The sequence below is a fragment of the Polyodon spathula genome, chromosome 20, assembly GCF_017654505.1.
Source record: "Polyodon spathula isolate WHYD16114869_AA chromosome 20, ASM1765450v1, whole genome shotgun sequence".
Taxonomy (NCBI): Eukaryota; Metazoa; Chordata; class Actinopteri; order Acipenseriformes; family Polyodontidae; genus Polyodon; species Polyodon spathula.
Window position 1 is genome coordinate 18,393,487 of NC_054553.1, and position 23,154 is coordinate 18,416,640.

Consider the following 23,154-nt stretch of genomic DNA (forward strand, 5'->3'; position numbering starts at 1 on the left):
ACCCCTGGGGGTACTTGCGCGCTCCTCAGGGGGTACGCGAGAAAAATCCTGTATGGAGGACAACGGATTTTTATTTTTTTATTTTTTTATTTTCCTCATTGTAGTACTTTGCGACTTAGCAATTGAATTAACAATGTTGAATCTCCTTTCAAATAAGACAATAAGACACAGCCGTTCTGGTGTACGATACCTTTCTGTTGGGCATGGTTAACTATAAACACCCAACTGGCTGCTGACAGTGAGCGAGCGCTGAGCGCACACATTGCTTAATTACATATTTAAATAGCAATGCAGTGGTTCTGCAGTCTGTAGGCCAAAAAGAAAATAAATTATAATCATTGTATGATGTTCCTTCTTTTAAAAATGTGTAGTATTTACTAGGTACGTTTGCTTTCTGGAGTTTAAATGTTCAGTGTTTGTAGTTTAGTTTAATCAGTTCAGTGTGTTTTATCTAAGTTTGTTTTTAAATAACAGTATTATTGAGTTTTGTGCCGCCCTACTTAGACAGTGAAATCACTGCGCTGGAGCTGGAGCGTACACGACTGTTATCTTTACTTGTCTATAATTATAATTCTTTATGTGTTTTTTGACTAATTCGTTGAAGAACTCCTTTGTCGAGTAATTGCATTAGCCTACACATGTACGCCGCTAATTATTAGTAGTATTGAGTATGTTCATATCATATATCGAGTGCCCATCAACAAGCTATCTGACAGCTGATTAACATGAACAGATGACTGCACTAAACACCAACATGTAAACGTTTTGCTAAAAGTCATTTTAGACTGCAAGATATAAATGTCACTTTTCTGCTTTAATCAAATTTAGTTTTTGGAAATATTCACTTCAAAACAATGTGCTTATTCTGGCTGGTTTAAATACTGCACAAGACAGAGATAGCATTTTAAGTGTTAAACCATAACATTCAAGTTAAATAAATACATTTTTAAAAAATGCATATTTAACGTGTTATTCAATATTCACATAGTTCTGTATGCTACCAGATTTTTTTTAAAAGATGCCCGTATTTGTAAATTTTAAATAGTTTTTATGCAAAATGCCTGTCTGTTTTCATATCTACTCCATTTGTTGGATGAAAGGCGTGACTTTTGTTGAGAATTGCTTTCTGATTTTGTTTTAAATTAGAACCCTGGTTTTGTTTTCAAAAGCATAACCTGTTTTTGGACTCATTTTGCCACTTATTGGTCTGGATTTTGAAATTATTTTAGCATTAAGTTTTAACTGTATTTTATTTAAATTAGTTTAACAACAGTTTTCCATTAACAGTAATTGGTTGCACTGTAGCCCCTCCTCCTTCCCTGTGCCTTCTGAGCCAGCAAATCGAGTTTATTTACAGAATAACATACCCTTGTCTAGGGACTGCATTGTTTACTAATCAGGGTGCAGTTTTACTGAAATCTGTGATAAAATGCAGCCACAACCATCACATTGGTAGGTAAGCATTTAAAAAAAAAAAAAAAAATCTATATATATAATATTTTTAAGAAAAATAAAAAACTGAAATATCTTGCTTGCATAAGTATTCAACCCCTGTGCTGTGGAAGCTCCCAGTTTGCACCGATGAAAGAAATTGCCCTAATGAGGACACAATTACCTTACCATTGGCATCCACTTGTGAACCATTAAAGTTGCTATCACATTTTCTGGATAAAAACCCCACTGTTGAAGGATCATTGGTAAGGCTGTGAATCTGAAGGAAAATGAAGACCAAAGAGCATTCTACAGAAGTTAGAGATAAAGTAATACAAATGCATAGATTAGGGAAAGGGTACAAAATAATATCCAAGTGTTTGGATATCCCAGTGAGCACAGTTGGATCAATAATCAGGAAGTGGAAGCTGCATCACACCACGAAAAGGCCGTCCCTCAAAACTCAGCGCTCAAACAAGATGGAGACTTGTGAGAGAAGCCACAGAGAGGCCAACAATCACTTTGAAGGAGCTACAGAGTTCAGTGGCTGGGAGTGGAGTAATGGTGCACCAGTCAACCATATCAAGAGCTCTGCATAACACTGGCCTATATGGGAGGGTGGCAAGAAAGAAGCCGTTACTCAAAAAGTACCATCTGAAAGCACGTCTGGAGTTTGCCAGAAAGCATGAGAGTGACCCAGCTGCGATGTGGGAAAAGGTTTTGTGGTCAGATGGGCCCAAGACAGAGCTTTTTGGCCAAAACTCAAAGCGCTATTTGTGGCGCAAACCTAACACTGCCCATGCCTCAAGACACACCATCCCTACAGTGAAGTATGGTGGTGGCAGCATCATGCTGTGGAGATGCTTCTCATCAGCAGGGACTGGGCATCTTGTTACAACTGAAGGAAGAATGGAAGGAGCAAAATACAGGAAAATACTGCAAGGGAATCTGCTTCAGTCCGCAAAAAAACTGAAGCTTGGGAGGAAATTCACCTTTCAGCAGGACAATAATCCCAAGCACAAGGCCAAAGCAACATTGGAGTGGCTCAAGAGCAAAAAGGTGAATGTCCTACAGTGGCCCAGTCAAGGTCTGGATCTCAATCCCATTGAGAATCTGTGGCACTATTTGAAAATTGCGGTCCACAAGCGTCGTCCAACCAACCTGAACAACCTGGAGCAAATCTGCCAAGAAGAATGGGCCAAAATCACTACGACACTGTGTGCAAAGCTGGTACATACTTATCCCAAAAGAATTAAAGCTGTTATTGCAGCGAAAGGTGGCTCTACCAAATATTAATGTGTGGGGGTTGAATACTTATGCAAGCAAGATATTTCAGTTTTTTATTTTTATTAAAAATATTTCCCCAACATAAAACCTTACAATAATTGATTTTGAGTTTAAAATATCGAACAGAACGAAATTTCAATGTACCATTTGTAATTCAGTAATATGAGAGAATTGGTCAGGAGTCTGAATACTTTTGCAAGGCACTGTATGTATATATATATATATATATATATATATATATATATATATATATATATATATATATATATATATTTATTTTATTTATTTATTTTATTTCCCAGTAAACATTAGTAAGTACCCTGCCACAACAGCATCTGTGGAACTGACTTTTCCGTTACTTCAGAGAATCAAAACATTCAGTCAAAAGCAGACAGGTCAGGCTTGGCTGTCTGCCCTGTCATTGCTGTCGGCTGAAATAGAAAGACTTTCAAATCTGCAGAGGAACAAGGCTGAGGACTTTTACAAGTCCATTATAGAAATCTTTGTTCAGAAAGAAAGACAAATGGACTTCATCTTCAAATAAATATATAAGTAAAACAAAATATTTAATTAAAAGTATTCTTGCTGTTCTGCTTTCCGATAGTAGCTGATGTTGAATGCAGTTAAGTTTGGGATGCAGTTTATTTTGTGTGATGTTGTTTAAATTAATTGAATATGGTGCTAAGGTATGTTTTATGATGGGAAATTCAGAACTGTGCGCTTTATCAGGACTGTATTTGTAAATATGAATATTAGCTGATATTGTGGGACCCACCACCTGGAAGTTGGTTACTTATTCCCGGTTCCTTATTCGCGGTGTAGCTGACAAGGCACTGTGTCCTTTTTCTGTGAGTTTTAACTCATTACACATCATGATCAATTAAAATATTGATACTATTTAAAAAATAATCGTTCCTTCTTTAAAAAAAACTGAAAATATTAAGAACAAATGTGTACCAGCGGCATAGCGGAACCCTATATTACCCGCTTGTTCTGCCTCATTTACCCACCTTGCTCACTAAATATAGAAGTATCCCTAGATAGTTTATCGTCTCCTCTTTGCAAAAACACTAAAGATTTTAGTGAGCAAGCCCTACCCCACGAGCAGCAGCACCCCAAATTGTAACCAATAAAAATGCATAGGAGTCTCTTTGCTCTTAATTGTTGATAAACGGGGTCCAAAGTATGATGCTAAAGTTGGCTTCGTTTTTTAGAATGCATTATATATTAAATAAAAGTACATTTTATTTTTCATACGACAGGTTTGGAGTTCACACCTCTCGGCTGAGCGTGGAAACTCTTACTGAGTTAGTCTTTCCAAATGATGAGTCCCGGATTATTGTTTGATTTTTGTGTTTTTGTATCAAAATCCATTTTGTGCCAGGATAAATACACATGGGTGAGGTAAAGGGATTCCTATGTATTTTTACTGGTTACATTTTGGGGTGCTTCTGCTCGTGGGGTACGACTTGCTCACTAAAATCGTTAGTGTTTTTGCAAAGAGGAGACATAAACTATCTAGGGATACTTCTATATTTAGTGAGCAAGGAGTCTAAGGTGAGTAAATGAGGCAAAACAAGCGGGTAATATAGGGTACCGCTATGCTGCTGATACAGACTTGTTATTAATATTTCCGGTTTTTGATGTGTAATGAGTTAAAACACACCGAAAAAAGGGCACGCTATGTCGACTACACCGCGAATAAGGAACCGGGAATAAGTAACCAACTTCCAGGTGGCGGAGAGACAACGAAAAGGCAGTTAAGGCTAGAGCCGGTTTTGCAGTTGAGCGGCGCAGTTTTGTAATTAACTGAGTGAAGAGGTAAACAGAAAGGACAGCTTTTTTATTTGAATTATTAAGTTATGATATGTTATGATTTGTACACACAATTCCGAAATGAATTTAAATCCGTATTTAAAACAACAACAACAATAATAAGAATAATAATACTACATGAACATCTGGCATATGGCAGTCATCACAATCATACTAGTCTATAAACAGCAAAGGTTCATGAAATTTAAAAGGTAATCTGAAACATTACATTAACGCTATACACACCCGGTGATCGGTTACCTGCCCAGCACCTCCCCGTGATCGTCTTGCAAGGTTTACCGGCTACAGTTGTTCGACTCTATAGACTCAGGCACAAACTTAGAAACAGACATTAACAAACTACAAGGCATGACATGACTGTCACAGTAATAAAGCGACCGACTTTGCAACAACAACTCATTTTCGGATTGCCGATGACGCGGCTTTCTGCGAGCGCGCACGCGTGCTAAAATCTTCAGGTTCCCGTCATGGGACTAACTGCGTTTCCCACCAATTATGAAAATAGCGCCATTGTGGCTCAAATAGAGGGTCATTATCGTCAAGCAATCTATACAGCGACCAGAGCCAGTATGGCAGAATGCTAGCAGCAGTTTCACGGCTTTGGGTTCATGGAGTTTGTATTTCCGCGCTACGTGGCCAATCACAAACCTCACCTCCCGGGGTTATGGGGTGCGCACAGCTACCAGGCTCGTTCCCGGACTCGAAGTGCGCGCACGCATATGCTTGTTGTCATTGTGCTTGCAAGCTGCAGGAAGTGGGTCGCTGCTGTAAAAACGAGGTAAGCGATGGCTTGCCTGAATGAAGCTACTGGTAAAGGTGCTGACAAAGTGACTTTATTGCTGCTTGAGGTGACCAATAAGCACCTAGTTATGGTAAAGAAAGCCTGCACTGTTGTTTTCCAGGGGTCTGGTGTCCCTACTTATCATCTTCTACGTTGACACGACTAGTTTGTGGATACACACTGTATACACACACAGCAGTATATCAAGTTGTGCATTGCACTTACAGTACTTGTGTTCAGTATATTCGTTGCAAAAATGCGTCAGGATGACTGGCAAGAAGCGGTGGTAACTTGTTAAAAAAAAAAAACCCTCCGAGTCCTACGCAGTATCACGTTTTTTTTTTCCTTTCTTTTTTCATTTTGACGATACATTTGGGATGCCGTTAGACATTATAAAATGTCTGACATGATTAACAGCCTTGCTGGAGTCATTATGTATGTGAAGTTGTAATAGTGACGTACATTGTAAAGCTACCCCCTGGCTGTAGCAGCGCTTTGGCACGGATTAAGCCTGGATGAGAGACGATATTGTGCTGAAGTGACTGCATGTAGTCAGTTCACCTCTAAAGAATGAAGTCAGCCTGCAGGACAGGATGATCACATCCAAGCCAGATTATCATTTAGCGATATCTCAAATTCAGTTATAGATATCTCTAAATATTTGAAGATATCTCTAAATCATTTCCAGATATCTCTAAATATTTGAAGATATTGTAGCGATCTAACACAGGCAGACACATCACAGAGGGTGAGGCAATCCACACACAGGCGGAGGTCAGGTGCAAACCGGGTCCTGTCGCACTGAAGTATAGCACCGATACCGCTGTACAAAAGAGCCGGCTTGCCTGTGGATTGCCCCTCCCTGTGTGTTGTGCCTGCCTGAGTTAGGCTATCTCACTACATTGGTGTCAGAAGTGGACGCAGGTACTCCGGCACGCACTTGTTGGACTGTAGCCTGGTGAGCAAGTCTGGGGCAGACTTGAGGAGGGGAAGGAAGCAGCAGGGCTGGTAGGTGACACGCTGTAATCACACACAGAGACATGAGCCTGATATATGCTCCTTGCAAAGGACCAAGCTGTTTTGTACAGCAGTATCGGCGCTATGCTTTAGTGCGAGAGGTCCTGGGTTCACGCCTGCCTGTGTGAACTTATTTTGCTACAGTATCTTCAAATATTTTTTAAGATATCTCCAAATCATTTTAAGATATCTAAAATACATTTAGATATATCTCAAAATGATTTACAGATATCTCTAAATGGAGCTTTAAATTACATCTCTAAAATGCGTTTTTAGATATATTTAAATTGTTTTAAGATATCTCTTAAATGTTTTTGAGATATCTTTAAATCATTTAGAGATCTCTAAATAACGGCCTGTTCTTTTAAAGATATCTAAATTGTTTAAAGATCTCTCTAAAGCTTTTGAAGATATCTTCAAATAACTTCCTGTTCATTTAGAGATATCTGTAAATCATTTGAAGGTATCTTCAGATAACTTTCTGTTCATTTAGAGATATATCTAAATAGACAGGAAGTCCATTCAAAACATCAAGCATTTTCACAGGAAGTCATTTGGAGGTATCTCGAAATGGCTTCCTGTTCATTTGAAGATATCTTCAAATGATTTAGAGATATCTCCAAATGAACAGGACATTATTTGAAGATATCTTCAAATGATTTAGAGGTATCTTTAAATAATATGTGGATTTGGCTAGCATGGTGCGCCAAACTGTCATTTACAGATATCTTAAAATTAGGGTTTTAAAGATATCTGTAAATCATTTGAAGATATCTTCAAATAACTTTCTGTTCATTTAGAGATATCTCTAAATCATTTGACGATATCTTCAAATGAACAGGAAGCCATTTCGAGATTTCTCTAAATGACTTCTTGTGAAAATGCCCTATGTTCTCTTTCAATTTCGAATGACAACCATTGCCGAATGGGAAGAGCCTCTTCGACCATCAATCAATGAGCATATATAAAAAAAAGCTGCCCGATCAGGGCCCTGCTGTGGTGGGGAAGTCCCTCCCACCTCCTGTTGAAGAAGGACGTCCTCACAGTAGCACATCGCCATTTTCTCTCTCACTTCACTGAGACAGGTCAGATTGTGTTTGCTTTCTTGTACCAAAATTGGCTTGTTTTTTGGGTTTTACCCGCAAATTTATAAAATTCCACGGTAAAATTGCATTTTCGAACGTTGCTAAGAGTGCTCTGGCCTAATTCTCACGTCAGTTTACTGACTAGGGCTGGTTTCGACCCCTCTTATGAGACTGGCGGTGGCCATTACTTTTTTTCACTGCACAATGCAGTGAAAAACTACACACAGTGTAGTTAATATACCGTGTGAGGAGCTGTTGTGGTGCTGTAAGGAGACTCCGCGGGCTCGCGCCGTTGTCCTGTACACCGATTTAATCGGTCACAGCGACCAGAATAAAAAAAATAAAATAATAAAAAACAGCTCAGGCCTAGCGCCCCTCTCAAGCCTCGGGCTTTCCTAAAGCGGCTGTGCTTGCCCACGGTGACTGAATCAGCTGCATACCCAGCCCCAATTGATTCGGCACCTGTGTGCAAACATTTTCGGCGCCACCTACAGCCCGGCACCGACCATGCCTACCATCGGCACAGACCTTGGAACAGGTCCACCCGGCACCAACTGTTCGGCACCGACCAAGCTCTTTTCCGATCCCAGCACCGGTGAACCTCTTCGGAGCCGTCAACAGCCAGGCAAGGTCAGTGGTCCAAGGCCCTCCACAGAGGCCCTCTAGGACTCCCCCTGCTACAGCGACCAGAGAGCTCTCCCGCATAACTGGGTCACCCTTCCCTTCCCCACCACCAGTACTGAGGTGCAGACACCTCTCGGGAGGTGAGATGGTCACCACCAAGGCGGTAACGCTCAAAGGGACGATCACCAGGAGACAGGCGGTTGCCGCACAGGCACCGCTCCCCTTCCCCGCATAGGCGCAGACGATCCCTGTCACAGTCGCCTAGGAGGCGTCCAAGCTCGGCCAAGTGGCACTTTGCGGAGCTGGCGGAGACTGTATGGGCTCGGCAGAATATGCTAGAGATTCTATTAAAACCCTATTAAAATCACCGTGCAGACCCAGCCCCCACAGTCTCGCTCCCGATCCCATCTGCCTATACCCCCTAGCCCAGGTGAGCTGTCCTTCATGGCGTCCAGATCGGACATATCGGACCCAGCCACCTCCATCGGGCAGGCCACGGTGGGGGGCTCCTTACCAAATAAGGTACACGTGTCGCAGAGGGAAGAGTTCGGGCAGTAATGCAGCGTGCAGCTGCAACCACGGACGTTCCCTGGCCGTCAGAACAAGAGGGAAAGGGGAACCGCTTCCTCCAGTAGAAAGGGCACCCACAGCATGCCCTCCCTTTATGCCAGGACTTCCTGGAATTGGTTCGCTCCTCCTGGAACAACCCAGCGTCTGCACCCTCAGTCTCCAGAACAGCAGAGTCTCTGCTTCATACTTCAGGAGCCCAAGAAGTGGGCCTAGGCACATTCCCCAATATTGGGGACACGGTCACGGTATTGGTGCAAGGTTCCACGTTCATCAAGGGGGATAAGGACCCAACCTGTCCATCCAAGCCTTGCAGGACAACCGGTGCGATGCTCAAAAAGGCTTACTCATCGGCAGCGCTGTCAGTCAGAGCAGCAAATGCCATGGCTATACTGGTGCTCTACCAGAACCAGTTGGCAGAGAGGCTGCAGGAAAGGGCTACAGAAGCAGTCACAGGGGAGCTCCACGCGGTAGCTAAGGCGATGGTTGTGGAGAACGAGAATGTGGCACTACTGGATGCTCCCATTACACCTGGGCAGACTTTTGGAGCAACCATTGATGTGAGCCTTGAGGTCGCTAAAGGCGATGGTGGCTGCCTGCCGTCATTTGTGGCTGGCAGGTCAAGGTCGTGGAGAACGAGAATGTGGCACTACTGGACGCTCCCATTACACCTGGGCAGACTTTTGGAGCAACCATTGATGTGAGCCTTGAGGTCGCTAAAGGCGATGGTGGCTGCCTGCCGTCATTTGTGGCTGGCAGGTCAAGGTCGTGGAGAACGAGAATGTGGCACTACTGGACGCTCCCATTACACCTGGGCAGACTTTTGGAGCAACCATTGATGTGAGCCTTGAGAGGTCCCACAAGGCCACGGAGGTCACCTCCCAAGTTTTCGCACCTTCCAGCTTACCGTCAGCGCCCAAGGTGGAATTCGCAGTCTGCTGGGGTAAAAGAGTCTGAACACTACCCTCCACACTAGAGTAGACAAGCAGGCAGAGGCAGAGCCAGCGGCAGGGGACCACCGCAGGCCAGGGGTAACCAGTTCTCCGGTTAGGGACCAAGGCCGGTGCCTAAGAAAGACCCGCCCCCTCCCAAGCCCAAGAGAGACCTCCCCTGAGGGGCCCCGGCTGCCACCAAACCTCCCCACAACCGGACTGACCAACGGCAACGACCCATGGCAAGGCTGCACCCAGGCCTCCTGGGTGCTGTTGATAATGAGACACAGATACACTCTACAATTCTGCATAAGTCCGCCACCCTTCAACAGTGTGCTCCTCACCACCGTCGAACCAGCGAGGGCGATACTCCTTCAACAGGAGATCGCCAATCTGCAAAGGAAGAACGCTGTACGCTTGGTAAGCCTAAGCGATGCCTCCTGGTGCCCAAAAGGGACGGCGGTTTCAGACCCATTATGGACCTCAGGGTCCTCGAACAGAGGAAATTCAACATGTTGACAGCACAGCATATCCTCCAGTCCATCCAACCGGGCGACTGGTTCACATCGATCGACCTGCAAGATGCCTACTTTCACATCCCGATCTGTCCCACGCGCCCCGCACTTTTTCAAACTGGCTCCGCTCAAGCTGCGGGGTGTTTGGATCCTGAACTATCTGGATGATTGGCTAGTTTGCGCGCATTCAAAAGCATGCGCAGAGGCGCACACAAAACAGGTCATAGATCATGTGATGAAGTTAAGGCTCTCAATACATCAACAGAAGAGCAACTTCATACCATCTCAGTCTACAGTGTTCCTGCGGATCAAACTGAACTTTGTGAGCATGCTTGCCTCACTGTCGGAAGACAGGATTCAGTCATTGGAAGCCAAAGAGGATACTCTCCTACAGTTCAAGGTATATCAAAGGTTGTTAGGGCTGATGGCATCTGCCTCGAGAATCCTTCCACTAGGGCTGCTGAGACTGTGCCTGCTTCAAGCCTGAGTAAATACGCTCAAGGTGCACCCGATCCGAGATCAGTACCGGTGCGAGTGTCCAGACAATGCTAGAAGACACTGGAGTGGTGGCTCCGCCCTGGCAATCAGCGCCTCGGTTCTCCCCTCGGATCCCCTCACAGAAGGGAAGTGGTCACTACAGACGCCTCCAGCCTGGGTTGGGGAGCAGTCTGGAATGGGAGAGGAATAAGAGATCAGTGGAAGGGACATTGGCAGCAAGCGCACATAAATGCCCAAGAGTTGCAAGCAGTGAACCTGGCATTATCTCATTTTCACCAGCAGTTAGCACACAAACATGTGCTGGTCCGGATGGACAATACTGCAGTGGTAGCCTAAATAAACCACCAAGGTGGTCTGCGCTCACCAGGCCTTCACCACACAGTGCATAGACTCCTGTCCTGGACGCACAGAAACTTGCGTTCCATCAGGGCAGTTCACTTCATCCGGTGTGGACAACAACGCATATTAACCTTCTTACAACACTTGTTTGACGCTGGAAAATCAGCGTCCACTTTGAAGGTATACCTGGCAGCAATATTAGTTTGCCATGACAAAAGTGACTCTGTGTCCCCTGGGTCACATTTCCTGGCAGTGCAATTTCTTAACGGGGCTCAGAGGCTTCGTTCTCCCATGAAAAGTATGGTCCCCAAGTGGGATCTAGAACTGGTACTGCAGGCCCTTATAGGTCCCCCATTCAAGCCCATGGCATCTGCAGAATTGCGCCCTGTTTCATTGAAGGTGTCATTTTTAATAGCCATTACATTTGCCAGATGAGTAAGTGAGCTTCATGCGCTGTCCATTGATGACACATGCATGGCTTTTATGAGAAATGACTCACGGGTAAGGTTAAAAACAAATCCAATGTAGATTAGGAATAGCAGAGGACCTAATACTGATCCCTGTGGTACACCACTGGTTGCCACACTCCATTCTGAGGTTTTTCCTCTAATCAGTACTTTCTGTTTTCTACATGTTAACCACTCCCTAATCCATGTACATGTGTTTCCTTGAATCCCAACTGCATTCAGTTTGAGAATTAATCTTTTGTGCGGGACTTTGTCAAAAGCTTTCTGGAAATCTAAATAAACCATGTCATATGCTTTGCAATTATCCATTATCGATGTTTCATCCTCAAAAAAATCAAGCAAGTTAGTTAGACACGATCTCCCTTTCCTAAAACCATGTTGACTGTCTCCCAGGACCCTGTTACCATATAGGTAATTTTCCATTTTGGATCTTATTATAGTTTCCATAAGTTTGCATATAATAGAAGTCAGGCTTACTGGTCTGTAGTTACCTGGTTCAGTTTTGTTTCCCTTTTTGTGGATCGGTATTACATTTGCAATTTTCCAGTCTGTCGGTACCACCCCTGTGTCAAGAGCGAGCAAGACCCTCTCTGGGCTCTAGACTGTTGCAGGCAGTATGCCCTTAGGCGTCATGTGGGCTCTGAGGCTATCGCCGTGGGGCTGTACTGTCGGTAATCAGGAGCCACAACAGCTTTGGTACAGCTTTCCCATTCGGTAATGGTTGTCATTCAAAATGAAAGGGAATGTTAAGTTATTACCATAACCCTGGTTCCCTGAAAGAGAATGACAACCATTACCTTTTGAGGTCCTGTCCCCAGCTGACCTCTGTTTTCGAAAGAAAATGGCCATGTGCTAATGTGAGGATGTCCCTCTTCAACAGGAAGTGGGAGGGACTTCCCCCTCACAGCAGGGCCCTGATAGGGCAGCATTTTTTTATATGCTCAGTGATTGACGGTCAGAGAGGCTCTTCCCATTCAGTAATGGTTGTCATTCTCTTTCAGGGAGCCAGGGTTATGGTAATAACCTAATGTTTTCAATGGACTTCCAGTCCATTTAAAGATATCTTCAAATGAATAGGAAGTTATTTGAAGATATCTTCAAATGATTTACAGATATCTTTAAATGAACAGGAAGTTATTTAGAGATATCTTTAAATGATTTTGCGATACCCTTAAAACCCTCATTTTAAGATATCTGTAAATGACAGTTTGGCGTGCCATGCTAGCACAATCCATATGGTTTCCATAGTATTTAAAGATATCTGTAAATCAATTTGAGATATATTTATTTAATTTTAGATATCTCAAATTGATTTACAGATATCTTTAAATTAATTTTAGATATCTTAAAAACTGCACAATTAAAGATATCTGGAATTCAATTTGAGATATCTCAAAATGATTTACATATATCTCTAAATATTTCAAAATACCTTAAAATACAATTTGAGATAACTCGAAATGATAATGTGGCTTGCCATATACATTGTAAAGGTGCCCCCTGGCTGTAGCAGCGCTTTGGCACGGATTAAGCCCGGATGAGAGACGATATTGTGCTGAAGTGACTGCGTGTAGTCAGTTCACCTCTAACAAATGAAGTCAGGCTGCAGGACAGGGTGATCACATCCAGTTACAGGGGCATGGACAATAAAAAAAGAAACTCCTTCAGGGAAGTCTGTTCTCTAAGATGCAGTCGTCTTTTGGTAATTTCTGCAGCCTTTGATGCACCTGCCAAGCTTAATACTATCAGCCGTCAGGTTCTGTCTACATGCATAACAGTGTAGTGGAATCATGACGGGTAATTCAGTCACACTAAAGTCTACATGCATAACAGTGTAGTGGAGTCATGATGGGTAATTCAGTCACGCTAAAGTGTGTGCTACATGTCACAGGTGCTTCTGTTTTTTCTTGTCCAGACCCTGCATCTGTATAGAGTTCTGCTAACTCATCCTGGTTTCAGGAATGAAAAGAATCAGGCAGCATTACTTTGAAAGCAATAGAAATCCTCAAGACCAGGGATGACCCTTCCAGACCAGCTCTTTGTTCCAGCCACTTTTTTAATGATTCAATTGAATCAATAAAACCTCCAGCTAGGTTCTAGCAGTTTACCCTCGAGTAGAACGTCCACACACATATTTAGGGCACTACTGTACCATTGGTATTGCACTTGATTTTTTATGTAAAAAAAAAAAAAAATACTTGGAATGTGTTTAAAGTGACATATTTTAATGATATAGAATTGACTTTAATGTTTTGAAGTTTTTAATTTTTGTAATAGGAGCTACTGTTACATCCCCATGTAACTGGTCTGTCCAGGATTATGAGAATAAATGAGAACACGCTGCTGGAGGGGAAGCATGTGGTGCTGGTGCCCTACAACCCAGAGCATGTCCCCAGGTCTGCACTCTTTACATGCAGGTGACTGTCTGACTCCAGGTTCACCGGGACAGGGTTTTCACTTGCATCCTGATGCATTCAAGAAACTTTCACCACTTTTCAAATTGGCTCTTTCAGTAAAACTAGTAACAGGCAAATCAAGCGATCAGGAGCTTACTGGTTTGAATCTTAGACTGTTGAGTTGCTGATCTTGGTTGGGAGTCCATGGGGAGCTGTGTATTGGCGTTCATGTGTTGGGGAAGAAAGTCAGCTGAGGCTAGCTCACTCTGTCACTTCAGAGACCCAACTGCATCCAGGCAAAGGTGTCCCAGGCTGGGCCCCCGCCTCCAGGGTTCAGTAGCTCAGCAGGGTGGAAAGAGGCGATGTACTAGACACTGGGAACAGAGGCTCCCATTGTGGTCCAGTCCTTCTGGTAAGTGGGTTCAACCATAAGGCGACATTCAAAATGGGAATTTGAAGTTGGATAGAAATAAGCCTGTAGAATCAGTATTAAAAAAGTTCCAGTACAGATTACAATATGAGTTATAAAACCTGAACTGTCCCACAATTTCCTAGTGAACCTGGAGTCATACAACCACTCATAATTAAATTGAATACATAGATGATCCCTCCCTCCCTATGGGGTGCAGTCTCTAGTTGTGCTGCCTAGGATAGGCTATATTAGCAGTATTAACTGCAACATTTTGTGGTGGTTCTTAAGACAATATGGGAGCTAGCATGGTGTTTCTAGTTCTAATAATAGGTAAGATTAACTACATATAGCTCCATTAAGAGAAAACTGTTTTACAGATTTAACAATACCAATGTAGATTGATCCCTAACACACATTTTGAAGGAGTTAGTAATTGGAATTGAAGTCTCAAAGCTTCCTTAGATGAAGTATTTGTAAGTTGAGCAGTAGCTGCGGAGTCCGTGCAGCCCTGTCTGGCACTAACCCCTCGCCTGTGCTGCTCCTGTTTAGATACCACCAATGGATGGGCTCTGCAGAGCTGCAGAAGCTGACCGCGTCGGAGCCTCTGACTCTGGAGCAGGAGTACGAAATGCAGAAGAGTTGGCGGGAGGACGATGACAGTGAGAGTCTGCTTTAGCGTTGTGTGACGAGCAAGTGGCAGCACAGTCACATATACAGTGATAGGTGGTCAATTACTGGATGTGTGCTAATGTTACTGGCAGGCTGTAGGGTTTAAAACACAGCACATTACTTTTTCTAACGTTCTGATTTATTGTACATATTCCTGTTTTACATCTCTTATGCATCGGGTCTACCAGTCAGAATGTCTTCTGAATTCACATCATCTGGTTGAATCCAGCCTGATCAATCAGAAATATTAAATTGCTTCCCAACTTCTCACAACTTTCAGCATTTTGAGAAGTAGGGAACCAATGAAATGTTTCTCATTCTGTGACAAATCACCCGACAGGTAATGACCTACCCCCGCCGATTTACAGCAAACCAAAGCTCAGGCTTGTCCAAGGCAAAAAAAAAAAAACAAATGTACCACTTAATCCAATCAGGTTAATTTAGTTTAGTCGTCACGCCTGGACTGGAAGGACCACCCTCCTATTAGTGTTACTGAACAGACTAGGGTTTAAACCTCAGCACAGTTAGGTGTAAATTGGCGAGGGTGTTAAATCAAATATTTTCTGGTTGATTCTTCTTGGAATGCCCTGCTGTTTGTACTTCCGTCACCAGTGCTCTCCTTTGGGTCACTCTTAGGCAAGTAGTTCAGTTTACAGGAAAAACTAGCCAACCCAACTGGAACTACTTTGAAACAATCATGTGTAGCCCAAGATTTAAGGTGATTTGATAGAAAACACTGGGTTTGTTATACTTTACTATTTTCTGCATGGTCAATTTCTGGCAAAGAAAATCATTGTAATTCTATATCAGTGCTAACATGTAATGTACATATATCTGCAATACAAAACAATGAGCATTACTTAATTCAATCAGGAGATACAGCGCGGCTTTAGTCCTGTTTTAGGTCACCAGGCAGACATGTGCCACTGTCAATAAAAATGCTGAACTCTTATTTTAACATTCTTTACATTAATGTAGAAACTGCCTCACCACAGGACATGACTGCGTTTGATTTGCAGAATGCACTTTCATTATCCTGGATAAGCATCGCTGGGCAGACCCCTCGGTGCCGGAGCAGGACTGCATGCTGGGGGATGTGAATATCTTCCTCACAGACCCTGAAGACACTTCTCTGGGGGAGGTTGAAATCATGATTGCAGGTACTGTAGAGCAGAAACATTTGGTGAAATGAGAAAAACCAACCATTTATGTGGTATTTTCTTGAGTTAATTTTGATTTTAATTCATTGCGGTTCTTTTTAAATGTTATGATAAATGACCTTCCATGCAGGATTCTCACTGGCCATGGCTTGTGACTTAAAATTGTCTCGCCCTGTTATGTGTGTTTTAGTTCCCTTTGTGAAGATGCTTTCCCTGTCTGTGTGTCAGAGCCCATGTGTGGTGTAGTTCCCTTTGTGAAGATGCTTTCCCCTGTCTGTGTGTCAGAGCCCATGTGTGGTGTAGTTCCCTTTGTGAAGATGCTTTCCCCTGTCTGTGTGTCAGAGCCCATGTGTGGTGTAGTTCCCTTTGTGAAGATGCTTTCCCTGTCTGTGTGTCAGAGCCCATGTGTGGTGTAGTTCCCTTTGTGAAGATGCTTTCCATGTCTGTGTGTCAGAGCCCATGTGTGGTGTAGTTCCCTTTGTGAAGATGCTTTCCATGTCTGTGTGTCAGAGCCCATGTGTGATGTAGTTCCCTTTGTGAAGATGCTTTCCCCTGTCTGTGTGTCAGCCTGTGGCAGAGCACAGCTCTGCCCTTTAGAAATTGGCAGGGAAGGGATTAAATTCCCCTACCTGCCTGGGTTGATTGTGTTCAGATGACTGGGGTTGATTAGATGATAAGCTTAATTAACGATCAATCAGCGCCCAGCCACCTGACATAAAAGGAGTCCTCTGCTTCCCATTAGGAGGAGGGAGCTGAGGAAGTAGGTTGATGTTAGTGTTTGTTGTTGGTGATTTTTTGAATTTTCTAAATTCAGTGAAGGCATTACCCAGCCTGGAAATCTTTATTTTTTCTGTCTCTGGGCCTCTATCCACTCGCCAGCCTGTAACATTTGGTGTTAGCAGTGGGATATAGTGCCTCCAGGAGGCTCAGAGCAGTACTGCAGCGTTTTTTTTTTTTAGTATGGGAAAGAAGAGCAGACAGCAGCAAAGGCAGGAAAGGCAGCAGCTGAAGAAATATAAGCTGCTGCAGCCACCGTTGGAGGACCCGGCTATCCTCTTCCCCTGGTGTTCCTGGTGCGGGAAGGAGGACCACCGTTGGCGGTCCTGCCTGGATGTGCCACTGGCAAACTGGTGTGGCCGGTGTGAGGAGGATGGTCACAAATGGGCAGGATGCCCCTACAATCAGGCCCAGGAAGAGGTGCAGTGTTCACCCTGGGCATCAGGGGCCACCCCACTACATCCAGCACCACCACTTTCACCACCGTCCCAGGAGATCTGGGACTGGTTGATGCACCCTGAGGCAGACCTCATCCACGATCTCCCCATAGTTATCAACACGCTGTGGCATCGAGATGGGGAGAGGTGGGAACAGTGGGAGGAACAACACCACCCGGCGTCTTTCCCAGAGGTTGCCCTCATGGTTGTGAATTACCTGGCGGTAGACATGGGAGATGGCCCAGTCATTCCAAAAGAGAGGGATGAGCCGCCTTCCCGAGAGCCAGAGAGGGGTGAACCGCCTTCCCGAGAGCCAGAGAGGGAGGAGCCGCCGTCCCGAGAGCCAGAGAGGAAGGAGCCGCCGCTCCGAGAGCCCAGAGGGGAGGAGCTCTGCCCTTTAGAAATTGGCATGGTAGGGGTTAAATTCCCCTACCTGCCTGGGTTGATTGTGTTCAGGTGGCTGGGGTTGATTAGTTGATTAGATGATTAGCTTAATTAACGATCAATCAGCGCCCAGCCACCTGACATAAAAGGAGTCCTCTGCTTCCCATTAGGAGGAGGGAGCTGAGGAAGTAGGTTGGTGTTAGTGTTTGTTGTTGGGTGATTTTTTTAATTTTCTAAATCCAGTGAAGGCATCGCCCAGCCTGGAAATCTTTATTTTTTCTGTCCCCGGGCCTCTATCCACTCGCCAGCCTGTCACAGAGCCCATGTGTGGTGTAGTTCCCTTTGTGAAGATGCTTTCCCCTGTCTGTGTGTCAGAGCCCATGTGTGATGTAGTTCCCTTTGTGAAGATACTTTCCCCTGTCTGTGAGTCAGAGCCCATGTGTGATGTAGTTCCCTTTGTGAAGATACTTTCCCCTGTCTGTGTGTCAGTGCCCATGTGTGATGTAGTTCTCGTTGTGAAGATGCTTTTCCTTGTCTGTGTTTCAGAGCCCAGTTACCGAGGCAGAGGGTTTGGCAAGGAGGTGACCCGCATGATCATGTGTTATGGTAAGAAGTTCTTCATTAACACTATGTAACACAATTTTTGTTCCTGGGTAGTAAGTGTTATTTCCTAATTGCTTATGCCTCAAAAGTATAGAAAATGGCTATTATTCCCCACAAACTTTGTTTTTGTGACCAAGACAGTGATATTTTGAAATTTACCTATTTCCAATGAGAAAACGGGCAAATTTGTGTGTCTTCGTTCACATAAAGTCAGAAAAAAACAACATATTAATCCAAATTAACATGTATTTATACTACAGTAGTACAAAAATGACTACAAAAGATTTAGAAGTGAGTAGTTTTTCGAGATTTACGAAAATTTACGTCTCCCATCATGTTCTCGTTATGCTGTCCTTGGTAGCGGCGATCAAAGTCCAGTATATCCTGGTGGAAGCTCTCGCCTTGCTCCTCCCATGTTCTCCTTGAATTTATCAAGATGAGCATCAAAGATATGGACTTTGAGGGACATCCTACAGCCCATTGTGCCGTAGTTGCCCAGGAAGCCCCGAACCACTGCGACAAAGCTGTTCCAAGCCTCTTTGTCCTTACTAGTGAGCTTCTTGGGGAATTCATTGCACTCCAGGATCTTCTTTATCTGTGGTCCGACGAAGACACCGGCTTTGACCTTTGCCTCAGACAGCTTAGGGAAGAAGTCTTGAAGGTACTTGAAGGCTGCCGACTCCTTATCTAGAGCTCTGACAAATTGTTTCATAAGGCCCAATTTGATGTGCAGTGGTGGCATCAGCGACTTCCGGGGGTCCACCAGTGGCTACCACTTGACGTTGTTCCTCCCCACAGAGAACTCGGTCCGCTGTGGCCAGTCCCGTCTGTGGTAGTTCGCCTTGGTGTCCCTGCTGTCTCAAAGGCAAAGATAGCAGGGAAACTTGGTAAAACTGCCTTGGAGACCCATCAGGAATGCCATCATTTTGAAGTCTCCTATGACCTCCCAGCCATACTCATCATACTTCAAGGCGTCCAGCAAGGTCTTGATGCTGTTGTAATCCTCTTTGAGGTGCACCGAGTGAGCCAGGGGAAGAGACGGGTACTTGTTACCATTATGGAGCAGCACGGCTTTGAGGCTCCTGGATGAGCTGTCAATGAAGAGGCACCACTCATTCTGGTTACAGGCAATTCCGATTGCCTCGAACAGACTGGTCACATTGTGGCAGAAGCAGAGCCCATCTTGACGGGTGAAGAAGCTGGAAAAAGGTTGTTGACGTGTCCTCTGATCTGCGACTTGCACACTTTCATCCAACAAGTTCCACTGCTTGAGCCTAGACGTCAAAAGCTCGGCATTGGACTTGGTGAGACCAAGATCTCTAATCAAGTCGTTGAGGTCTTTTTGGTTGGGGTAGTATGGGTTTCTCTCCCCAGCTCCACCTCTAAAATTGTCATCTGGATCTACAACGTCTTCCTCGCTCTCTGACTTGCTGCTCTCTTCTAAAGACGGCTGCTCTCTCTCCAGAGGAGTGGGTACGGGGAGCTCATGGCAGTGTGGCACCGGGGCGATGGATGAAGGAAGGTCCGGATACGTGATAGCAGGTGCATTCTTGCCAGTCCGACGTTTGGAAGGGTCCACCATGCAGAAGTAGCAGTTGCTTGAGTGGTCAGTGGGTTCCCGCCAAATTCTTGGGATAGCAAACTTCATGGCTCTCTTTTCCCCTCTGTACCATCCTACAAAAATACATTTATTTCACCCATGACTAATGTGTAAGAGATTCTCGCAACAATTTTTCATATATGATATATTTTTTCAATTACATTGAAAATTGTAAAACATTTTAAAATTAAAAACTTTTACAATGTAAAAAATTTTAACAAATTTTATAACATAAAATTCCGAGCAACAATTGTCCTCCTTACCTTCCAGAGTTTTTTTGCAGTGCTCGCAGGTGAAATGAGGTGCCCAGGGTTTGTCTTGATCCCCGACAGGCATGCCGAAATATGCCTTGTAGGCCTCACACTTCTTAGCAGATGCTTCCACGGAGTACTTTTTCGCTCTTGTCTTGATAAATTGGCAGCTGACATAGCAAATTGCGTCTGCCGGATGCTTGCAGCCTCTTGATGCCATCTCAGAAAAATGCAGATATGTATCCACTTAGGCAGCTGGAACTAAACTGAACTGGTGGGCTTAAGGACCCTGTATTTATACTACTATTTATATTACTGGAAAGTTCTAGAAGTTACTCCAAGTTTACTCGGCACTGAATCTATCTGGAATGTTCTGGAAAATAGGTAAATTTCAAAATATCACTGTCCTGATCACAAAAGCAAAGTTTGCGGGGAATAATAGCCATTTTCTATACTTTTGAGGCATAAGCAATTAGGAAATAACACTTACTACCCAGGAACAAAAAAAAAAAAAAATTGTTACACGGTGTAATCACTGCCGTTTATTACAGGGAGTGTTGATAGCTGTGTTTACTGTATAGTATCAGCTGAAACTGTACATTTCAATATCTGTGGTTCCCAGTAAAACTAAGTACCTTACTTTGATATTGAAGATGATAAATTAAATAAGTAATCAAATATTAGGTGCATATAATATACTATATAAAACATGGTTATGAAAGCTTACTTAATTGTTTCTGCCATTGTATAATAAAGTCAAGTAGGCACACATTTTGGCTCATGCTTGAAACATTGCACCGATGAAGGCTTTAGGAAAAATCTACTAGTTTTTCTATAGTTTTACCTCAGGGTTCATGTTTTTATGGATTCATATTACTCAGCGTTTTTTGATTAAATGTTTACTTTCAGCAGTCTTTCAGTTCAAAAGCTAATGAAGATGTAATGTTTGTTGACATGAGACACAAGTTTGATAACACTATGTAACACAATTTTTGTTCCTGGGTAGTAAGTGTTATTTCCTAATTGCTTATGCCTCAAAAGTATAGAACATGGCTATTATTCCCCACAAACTTTGCTTTTGTGACCACAACAGTGATATTTCAAAATATCACTATTTCCAATGGGAAAATGGGCAAATGTATGTCTTTTCGTTCACATAAAGTCAGATTTATACTTTTATTTATACTAAAGTAATACAAAGATGACTACAAAAGATTTAGAAGTGAGTAGTTTTTCGAGATTTACAATTATACTGTATTTACAGGAACAAAAAAATGTTTTTGTTACACAGTGTAATCGATCATTCTTGTGTGGAGGGAGATCACGGTCAAAAATATTTGTATGTGTAAAAATAATTTGTACTTGTAATTACAGGTACAAATCAAAAATACGATTACAACTAAAAAAAAATACAAATACGAGTACAAATACGCATACAAGTATGCATTGGAATATTTTTGACAGTGATCTCCCTCCATATTCTTGGGCCTGCCAGGAGTCTGATATTGATGGTAAACATCCAATATGACAAAAGTCCCAGTGGCTCAGCGGCTAAGTAATGAACCCACTTGAGTGTACATCAGAAGGTTGAGGGTTGCCTGTTTCAGACTCAGTTCACTAACACAGGTTTTTATTATTATGTCTGTTCCAGGAGTAACAAAACTTGGAATTTCAAAGTTTGAAGCCAAAGTTGGCCTGGAAAACAAAGTCAGCATCGCCATGTTTAAGAAGTTTCATTTTCAGGAGGTAATTGAAGTACATTTTGTATTTTTTATAAAAGAGGAATTAGAGAAAATTTCATATTTTACTGTTAGTGGATTGATTTTTTTTAAGGTATTTAAGAATTAGAATGCAGTTATTTTAGCGATGAAGGACAAGCAGTAAAACTGTATGCATTACACACTGTGGGAAATTAGATTCAGTGAATGCAAATTAGAGGATGTGTGGTATTGCTCTGTTGATTACACCCTGAGACAGCCTTTCATTTAGCAAATAAAGTCCTCCAAGATCTTAGGTCATGTTGGTATCTCATCATGGCACTGGGAGGGTGTATAACACAATGTCTCGTCATGGCACTGGGAGGGTGTATAACACAGAGATGTCTCATCGTGGGATTGGGAGGGTGTATAACACGATGTCTCATCATGGCACTGGGAGGGTGTATAACATGATGTCTCATCATGGCACTGGGAGGGAGTATAACACAGAGATGTCTCATCGTGGCACTGGGAGGGTGTATAACACATAGATGTCTCATCATGGGCAATGGGAAGTTAACAGAAACCGTCTGGTGTGTTCCAGGTGTCTCTCAGTGAGGTTTTCCAACAAATAACGTTACAGCTGACGATAGATGAAGCGCAGAAGAAGTGGCTGCTAGGAGGCAAGAAATTTATGGAGGAGAAAGAGTACAAGAAAACAAAGACCAACATCAGACAAGAATAGAGCTGTCCATAAACTGAGGAAATCATGAAGACAAGACAGTGGAGTGAGGCACATAGTTTCAGTGTGGCCAGCAAACTATTTGATTTCTGAATTTTATTTATGTATTTTGCTTTTTTTTATTTTTTAATAGAAAATCAAGCTATTGTAACATGTTCCAAATAGAGGAACATGCAGCTTTGAAATGTAGATTCACAAATAAAGTCAAAATCTTGCTTCTTTCAAATGCTGGGAGATCTAGATCATTAACACTATGCTAATACTGGGGCCAGTCATTCTCAGGTTGTTGCTACTGTGTATTAAATAACAAATGCATTAACATCCATTAAGAGCTATTCTAATTGAATCCTAATCTGTGCCCTTCCATTAGAATGGCACACCTGTGTCAGTGTCACACACACCAGAGGATAGTATGTGTTCGTCTTCGCCGCTCCCGAGTCAGCGCAGGGGTGGTAGCAGTGAGCTGAGCCTGAAACTAATTGGCTATTTCAAATTGGGAGGAAAAAAGGATAAAAACAATTGGCGACTACTAAATTATAAATAAATAAATAAATAAATAAATAAATAATGCTGAACGTTTGGGTAGTTTGAATACCACGCCATTGGTCTCTAAAATCATTTAAATTACAAGACAGACACATTGTAAA

The 23,154-nt window shown here is 43.1% G+C and overlaps 2 protein-coding genes across 3 annotated transcripts in view; one reads left to right on the forward strand and one right to left on the reverse strand.

Moving 5' to 3' along the window:
* The window catches only part of tmem104 (transmembrane protein 104), a 135,047-nt gene extending 130,049 nt beyond the window's left edge, over window positions 1-4,998 (reverse strand). Inside the window, exon 1 of one of the 2 annotated variants that reach the window (XM_041219730.1) lies at window positions 4,795-4,998. The gene's annotated coding sequence lies outside the window, so the exon portion shown is untranslated. Of the gene's footprint in view, window positions 1-4,779 lie in introns of both variants that reach the window. The other variant, XM_041219729.1, reaches the window with a different exon arrangement.
* A 232-nt stretch (window positions 4,999-5,230) lies between these two features.
* On the forward strand, window positions 5,231-22,733 carry nat9 (N-acetyltransferase 9 (GCN5-related, putative)). The gene is made up of 7 exons (XM_041220938.1): window positions 5,231-5,332; window positions 13,657-13,775; window positions 14,737-14,846; window positions 15,876-16,016; window positions 18,161-18,220; window positions 21,720-21,814; window positions 22,370-22,733. The coding sequence occupies exons 2-7, from the start codon at window positions 13,699-13,701 to the stop codon at window positions 22,508-22,510; spliced, it is 624 nt and encodes a 207-aa protein (XP_041076872.1). The 5' UTR covers window positions 5,231-5,332; window positions 13,657-13,698; the 3' UTR covers window positions 22,511-22,733.
* Window positions 22,734-23,154: the final 421 nt, after the last annotated feature.

Excerpts from the sequence above, each read along its gene's own strand:
- nat9 (XM_041220938.1), top strand. The coding sequence starts at position 13,699 with ATGAGAATAAATGAGAACACGCTGCTGGAGGGGAAGCATGTGGTGCTG. Across the intron at positions 13,776-14,736 it reads AACCCAGAGCATGTCCCCAG|ATACCACCAATGGATGGGCT; the intron begins GTCTGCACTCTT and ends GCTCCTGTTTAG. Across the intron at positions 18,221-21,719 it reads CCGCATGATCATGTGTTATG|GAGTAACAAAACTTGGAATT; the intron begins GTAAGAAGTTCT and ends TGTCTGTTCCAG.